Source organism: Danio rerio, chromosome 5 (genome assembly GCF_049306965.1).
Source record: "Danio rerio strain Tuebingen ecotype United States chromosome 5, GRCz12tu, whole genome shotgun sequence".
Taxonomy (NCBI): Eukaryota; Metazoa; Chordata; class Actinopteri; order Cypriniformes; family Danionidae; genus Danio; species Danio rerio.
Genome location: NC_133180.1, coordinates 66,549,253 through 66,557,500, shown reverse-complemented (window position 1 = coordinate 66,557,500; position 8,248 = coordinate 66,549,253). Strand labels below are relative to the sequence as shown.

At 34.6% G+C, this 8,248-nt stretch overlaps 1 protein-coding gene across 9 annotated transcripts in view; it reads right to left on the bottom strand.

Annotated features, from left to right (window-relative positions):
- tmem132e (transmembrane protein 132E) overlaps positions 1–8,248 on the bottom strand; it is a 1,112,950-nt gene that overhangs the window by 19,377 nt on the left and 1,085,325 nt on the right. For all 9 annotated transcript variants that reach the window (XM_073950677.1, XM_073950678.1, XM_073950680.1 and 6 more), the window contains one exon: positions 2,891–3,167. In XM_073950677.1, coding sequence (XP_073806778.1) covers positions 2,891–3,167 — 277 coding nt within the window. The remainder of the gene's footprint in view (positions 1–2,890; positions 3,168–8,248) is intronic.

Sequence of the window (8,248 nt, the reverse complement as noted above, 5' to 3'; positions counted from 1 at the left end):
AGCTAAAAAAGCCCTGGTGTGTCTCACTTATAAACATCATTATTCATACCTTTTTTTTCTTTCTTTTTTTGTGGGTGAAATTCTGCTCTGTTCTCAGCCTCGTTTATTTTCAGCTCACATTCAGCAAAAAAAAAAAAAACAAAAAAAAAAAAACATTTGAAATCTGCATTGGCCATTAATTATTAATGACCTTTGCAGTTTTCCCTAGTTTAATTAGCAAACTTTTCCCTTTTATGCTCAAATTTGTTTATGGGGGAAAACAGATACTTTGCAAATCTAAACAACAGTCAACAACTGCGAGAGAGGTGTGATCAAACTGTCACGAGTGATCAAAACTCTCTGCGCTTGAGCACAATGAATTGATTGTGTGCTGATTCAATGGAGAGAGAAAACTTCACTTTCAAGAATGATTCCCTCAATTTAACACTACTGAAGTTTCGGAAGACAGAGATAATTCTCTTCCCAAACATCCCAGTTTCTGAATAGCCTACTGGGACGTAATATGCATATGAATAGCTTTCTAAAGCGGCATTAAAAGATAAAGACAGCAGGGGAGCAACCTCGTATTCATTATTTTTTAAAGCATTATTTAAAAAAGGCAGTTTTCAGAATTTACAATAAACACACCCTTGTTAATTTTATATATAAAACAAACGTATATTATTAGCGATCTGATAGGTCTGTTTAAAAAATTATTAACCAAAAAGATTGACTCTGTTTCCTAGTGATGGGTTGCAGTTGGAAGGGCATTCTCTGTGTAAAACATATGCTGGATAAGTTGGCGGATCATTTTGCTGTGGCAACCCCAGATTAATAAACGGACTAAGCTGAAAAGAAAATGAATGAATAATTTGATACATGAATAATTCTGGACTCTTTTAAAAATAAATTAAGACAACAATGAATAAATAGTATTGATCTTCAATCCCATTTGTTGTTCCAGAACCACAATATAAAATAAAACAAAGTGAAACAAAAGCAAAAACAACAATAATACAAAAAATAATAAAATAAACAAAATTAAACAATTGTGAGAAAAAAAAACAAATATGAGAAAACAGTAACCTTGAATCCTCTTTGCTTTTCCAGAAACACAAATAAAACTGAAACAAAACCAAAAAAGTGAAAGAAAATAGAACAAAAACAAAACTATCAAATAAAGTAAAATAATAATAATAATAATAATAATAAAAATAAAATAAATAAACAAGACTAAAATAATTATGAGAAAAAAAAGATTAGAAAGCAGTATTGATCTTAAATACCATTTGCTGTTTCGTTTCAGAATCAATAAAAAACAAACAAAAACAATGTGACACAAAACAGAACAAAAAACAAAACTATATATAAGAATACATATAAGAAAAACAGTAAAAAACAGTATTAATTTTTAATCCCATTTGGGATTAAACAAAATGAAAATGTAAAAAACAAACCAATAAAATCATGTGAAACAAAACAGAATAAAAAACAAAACTATCAATAAAAAATGAAAATATCATAAAATAAATTAGTGAACAAGACTAAAATAATTGTTCCAGAAACACAAAAGAAAATGAAACAGAAAAATAAACAATGTGAAACAAAACAAAAAATAAAACCTTCAAATAATAATAAAAATAAAATTAAAAAATAACAAAACAAAATAATAAGGAAGACAAAAGTAATTGAGAAAAAAGACAATAAGAAAAGATTATAAATCTTCAATCATATTTGCTGTTCCAGAAACACAAAATAAAATGAAACAAAATAAATTAATAAAACAAAGTGAAACAAAAACAGAACAAAAAATAAAAACCATAAATTAAAATAAATAAACAAGACTAAAATAATTGGATAAAAACAAAACAGAAAGATAAGAAAATAGTATCGATCCTCAATCTCATTTGCTGTTCCAGTAACACAAAATAAGAAAAGTAATAGTAATCAACAATAATAAATAATATTTAATAAACAATATTTAATAAACAATATTTTAATAAACAATAATTATATTAATTATTATTATTACTATTAAACAATAGTAATAAAAAATAACATATATAAACAAGAAAAAAATATTTGTAAAAAAGAAAAAAAAAACAAGAGAAAAAAACTGTTTTGAATTTAAATAGAACTGATCTATAATCCCATTTGCTGTTCCATTCATTCATTCATTCATTCATTCATTCATTCATTCATTCATTCATTCATTCATTCATTCATTCATAATTCTTCGGCTTAGTCCTTTATCTATCAGGGGTTGCCACAGCGCAATTAACCACCAACTATTCTGTCATATGTTTTAAGCAGTGGATGCCCTTCCAGCTGCAACCCACTACTGGGAATATTTGCCTATATGTCCAGCCGCAACACACTACTGGGAATATTTGCCTATATGTCCAGCCGCAACACACTACTGGGAATATTTGAACTTATGTTCCAGAAACACAATATAAAAAATGTTAAAATTAAAAATAAAAAATTAATAATAAAACAATGCGAGACAAAACAGAACATAATACAAAACTATAAAATAAAAATAAATAAAATAAACAGTAAACAACAGAGAAAACTAAATAAAAATGCCAAATGTAAAATAAAACAGGCCACTAACAGTGTTAGAGCTTAAAAATGTAACACCAGGGAAGAATATAAAGCTTGTACTTGAATATATACGAGACAGTAAAAAGGCTTGAATAATTGTCCCTCAGGCACTTTGCATTATGTCTCGACAGGTATAAAATCCCTGAGTAAGGACCGGGTGTCCAATAATTTTGGATGAAGAGAATGTAATATAGCAAATGAAATTGAATAAATATTGCATGGTATTATACGCTACTGAGAGCTTACTAAAACACATTTTTATCCCCTCATAAATCCATCATTTAGAATTTTACTTGTATTTTACCTTCAGAGTGGACGATCCAAGCTCGTTGGCCACTAGCACTGTCCTGTCCGCCAGCTCGGCCACCCGTCCATCTACCACTTTCAGGGAGTCTTGCACCAGCTCCGTCACGTCCACTTGCCAGTCTGGACCCAGCATGGTTATCATCTGATTTGTGCCTTCAGATGAAGTTGTGTGGAACTGGGTCAAAACCTTAATCTGGGCCCTCTGGTACTGGAGTGTACATCCCCGGCTCACTTTGCGGTCATCGTCATCGTCGTCATCACTGTCTCTGGCCGTTCTGAGAAAACAATTGATAGGTCATAGTGGGTTAGGCATTCTCAAATTTGCACTCACTCAGAATTGTTGTCCTGGACTCTTTTGGATGTTAGACAGAGCAAAACAATTTTGACGTAAGATTATTTTGCTTACCCAACTAGCATATTATTTTTGCTTGTTTTAGGGTGCTTTCACACCTGTAGATCGATTATTTTGTTTCAAAACTGGGATTAAAATAGTTACAAGGTTGCTTTTGTTATTGGTGTGCTGATATTTATTATGTTTCGAGTTATAGCCAAATGTTAGACTAAAAGATCTGAATTATATTTTAGAAAAAACAAACAATCATTTCACACCATTAACATAATTTACAAGATGATAAGCAAGTACATTTACAGTACATATTGTGTATTTATTAATCGTATGGGAAATTAAGTGTAGCTCATTTATTTTGGTCCTTTTGTTCAATCTTTTTGGATTAAAGTGTCTTTTTAAAAATGCTTTCATTATCCAAAACAATCCATTGTTTAAGACTTAATTAAAACACCTTGTTTTGGGGTTTTGCACTACATTGGAAAGCTTTATATCCATAAATGTAAATAAATGTAAACCCTTTTTTAGCATATTCAAACAAGCACTGGAACAGTACTAACTTATCATTCTACATCTAGTAGCCTAAAGACTGATGTTAAAACTTTTAGAATTTGATCTTATTGTTTTGTTTAAGGCGAGGCAGTGGCGCAGTAGGTAGTGCTGTCGCCTCACAGCAAGAAGGTTGCTGGGTTGCTGGTTCGAACCTCGGCTCAGTTGGCGTTTCTGTGTGGAGTTTGCATGCTCTCCCTGCCTTCGCGTGGGTTTCCTCCGGGTGCTCCGGTTTCCCCCACGGTACAAAGACATGCGGTACAGGGGAATTGGGTAGGCTAAATTGTCTGCACCCACATAGCAAAATTGCTCTGGCCCACACAATCAGGTTTTGCTTGGCCCACATGCCGCAGTGAATTACGGTACATGACTGGACCAAATCTGGCTTCTAGACAAGGGTCAAACACAGACCATATCTGGGCCAAGTCTCAGCCAAGCTAATAACTCATAACTGGGCCTGAACTGGGCCAGTAAGGTTGGTGTGTCACGATTGCAATGAAATTGATAAACCCATGAAGCGTTGCGCTTTAGGCACACTATGGGCCTTGTTTTTTCTCAGTGACCTGATTGGTAGAATTGATTTATTTAATCAAAAATTATTTAAATGTATTTTAAATGATGGTCAAGACTGGCCAAACTCACGTGGCCCACAATCAATTTTTTAAATCTGGGCCAAATACTACATTTTACATCTGGCCCAAATCTTGTGTGCCGCATTATAGACAGTGCCACCTCTGCCAAACCCAGGCCATGGTTGGCCCACATGCTGTATGCCAGTGCCGGATGAATGCCTGCTGTCCCAGCTTAATGCCAAATCGGGGCCAGAATTCTTTGCTACTAGGGTAGTGTATGAGTGTGTGTGTGAATGTGTGTGTGGATGTTTGCCAGAGATGGGTTGCGTCTGAAAGGGTATCTGCTGCATAAAAACTTGCAGGATAAGTTGGCGGTTCATTCAGCTGTGGCGACCCTGGATTAATAAAGGGACTAAGCCGACAAGAAAATGAAAGAATGAATGAATGAATGTTTTGTTTAATAGGCCTATTCATGATTATGTATTTCCTTTTTTATGCCCTCACATTTTTCCCTTATTTCTTATGCGTTTGTAGGCTACTTAAACTTAATTCATAATTCCCTTTTAAAAAATTAACTATAGTTTGTACTATAGTTGGTTGAATTATAGACTTTATTCTGATTTATTTGTACTGCAAATTGTAATTGTACTGTTTTAATTGTTGTTGCAATTCGTTTTGATGTAAAATTATTTTGCTTACCCCATTGTCAGATTATTCAGCTTGTTTTAAAGAAAAACTCACTTAATTTTGACATATTACTTATGAAAAAAAGTTATATTTTGTGCTTGTCTAGAAAAAATGTTTAGATATTAGAACAAAAAAGTTAGGTTAGAAGAGCGTTTTTTTCTGCAGTGTATCTAATCTGTGTCTCCATGTAAAGTAAGTGAGAGTTAGAAGAGTAATGCGTGGCTGGATCTTAAAAGCCGAACGCAACTTCATCCATTCTACTCACATAACTAATTAATCAGACAACTTGAGATGCAGAGACAGCTGTCTGCCTGCGACTGACAAAGCATGGCCTACTTATCGATTAGCTTAAATTGAGCTGAATGTAAAGCACCGTGTTAGCATGTAAGGAGACACACTGGTACTACACAGCAACAAAGAATGACTGACAGGCACACAAACGCATCAGTAGAACACTCATCAGATCTCTTCTGAGTTTTACACCGGCGCCTGTTTTGAGGTAAAAATGTGAGTGTGAACTTGTACCTTATATTGTCCAACTCATTTCTCAATTTTTCCCTTAAATAAAATTATCCTAATATTCTGCAATAACAGCACTGGTACAGCCTCCTCACCCCTCATTACTCCTCATTCACACTATGAGCGACTCGCAGCAGCAAAGCGACAAGCGACCGTTCATTTCAACAAAAAGCGAGCGACTTCCAGCAACCAATGTCTACATGAGCGACAGTGACAGCGACTGTTGGCAATTGCATGGCCGTGTCGAGCGTTGCGACAAACTTGAGAACCCTTCAACTTTATGCAAATGAAGAGCAACTTTCTTGAGCACCAGTAGAGCTTACATGATCCTCTCTCAGCTCGCTCAGAGGCTGGTTGTATTTGCGCTGTATATACCTACACAGACCTGCATTTGAAGCAGGTGGCCACCCAGAGTGACAGCCAGCTCGAAAAGTCACTGCTGGGAATGAGGCATTACTTCGCCAACATAGTGACAGCAGATCAATAAACTCACTACAGATTGACAAATATTGCAGCTGTTGGACAACATAATGTACTTGAGGCTTTTTTTAGGCGAGAATGTAGATGTTTAGATTGCAACTATGCAGTTTATTTATAAGGAGAGTGCCTATTTTAAATATTTATAATTTCAGAGATTCAGCGGATTGGCGGCCATTAGCCTGTCATATTGAACAGAGCAAATATGGTTACAGTTCCACCACAAGATGGTGACAGAGATCACATAATAAGTCCTTAGGAGAGAAAAGCTCAACATAAATTTCAAATTACAGCTGATGAAATCATAAAAGAGGTAAGTGATATTCTAAGTCGATCTCTCTCTTTTGTATGTTGTAGTGCTGTATTTATACTATCTGGTAGCATTTGTTTGGGCTGCGTTTGTTTGGGGTTTGGGCTGCGTTAGTTATTGTATTATCCTGATTGCAACAGAGAAATACTGGGAAATCTCTGTAGACTGATGGAATTTCTTTAAAAAAATAACTTTTTTTGTTATCCCTTCAGATATTATGCTAGAGCTGTGGTTCCCAAAGTGGGGGTTGAGACCCCCAAGAGTGTTATGATACAATGTACTCCACATTGGTGTCACTTGGTGATTTCTAAAAGTCAAATAATTTTGATTAAACCATTTGAATTACCATATTTTGACCATAATCCACCGAAGATAAAATAGTAGTTTTTAAAAATAAAAACAACAACATGCAAATGAAAACCATCAGTCTTTAAATATTTTTGTTTTTAGAATTGGTGTGTTTATGTTAGAATAACAACAAAGCAATAGCGTCAGCTGCAGCAGATTGATTTTATTGACCTTATTCTAAAATGCGGAAGTGCGCCTGTTTTTGCGATTGTCTTAGAACTTCTGATTTAGTCGCCAGTGGGAGTAAAGACTAGGAATAATAAACGGCAGAAAATGGTCAAACTACTTGCTCTACAAACAAATGTTTGCATGACTACACAGACCAAGTAGAATAATATAATAAGAAAATATTAAATTGCAACATCAAGCAGCGTAACGAGCAGTTTTTAACGTCAAAAAATGAACCGAAGTGAATGTGACCGGAAGTCGCGAGACAAAAAGATTCAAATGGCTGTGCCCGCTCATCGGCAGAGAATAAGGTGAATAGCACCATGTTAAACTTTCTGACAGCATCATGGCAATCAAATAAAAAAATTTAAAAATAAATACAGATCACAACTAAACATTGAGAATGATCTCTGATTGGCGGTCTCCAAAATTAAACCAACAATAGAATGCTGAAAACATTGTATCCACCAGTCTTTTTAACTGAGGTTAAAATTAAATTAAACAAAATAATAAATGACAATAAATGGTTGTTAGATTGATGCACTTTTTTTAGTGCTGTCAATTTGCCCGTGTTTATAGGCCCTATATTGTGTGAGCAATGTTTGTATGTGTATAACCACCTCCAAGGAATTTGGGGATCACGAGTTACTGGCCTTGTTATTTTAGTGGTCACAGGCTGAAAAGTTTGTGCTAGAGAATCATTCAAATTACTAGTTCTAAAGTGACGTTTGTGAATTAGCAATGGTTTCTGCTGTTCTGACGTCAGCTGCAGGTGTGAATGAATAGCGGAATAAAGTAGTTCCTTATACAAAAGGGTTTTTGAGACTCTTCGTGATTGACTTTCTTTTCATATACACGATTATGCAGTCAAACTGTTGTATAAACACAATTTCACACTCGTAGCAGTGCGATATGGCTTTATATCATCACTGCTGGGGCACTAAGACACTTGGTCTGCGGCTTTGAGCCAACGCACACCTTCAAGCAGTGAAAATGAACATTGTAATATAGTGTAATATTACTTTTATATATATATATATATATATATATATATATATATATATATATATATATATATATATATTTGCAACGGATGTTTGAGTGTGTTTTTTTTTTCCTTTTGCCTACTTGGTGTTGACTGGCATGTATGTAGTTGAAAGCACTTTGGAGAAGCGCATATGACAAGGCCAATATGAAGAGTGAAATAGTTTCCGTTTCCTTTTTTTTATTCCATAAAGTCTCCGGGTAAACACTGGGATACCTGGCACCCATCACAATACCAACGGCAACAGAGAAATACTGTAGACTGTAATAGACTGTATAGGGAGAAATCTCTGTAGATGGAGGGCATTTCATGTCACGTTCAGCCTTAGAATCTTA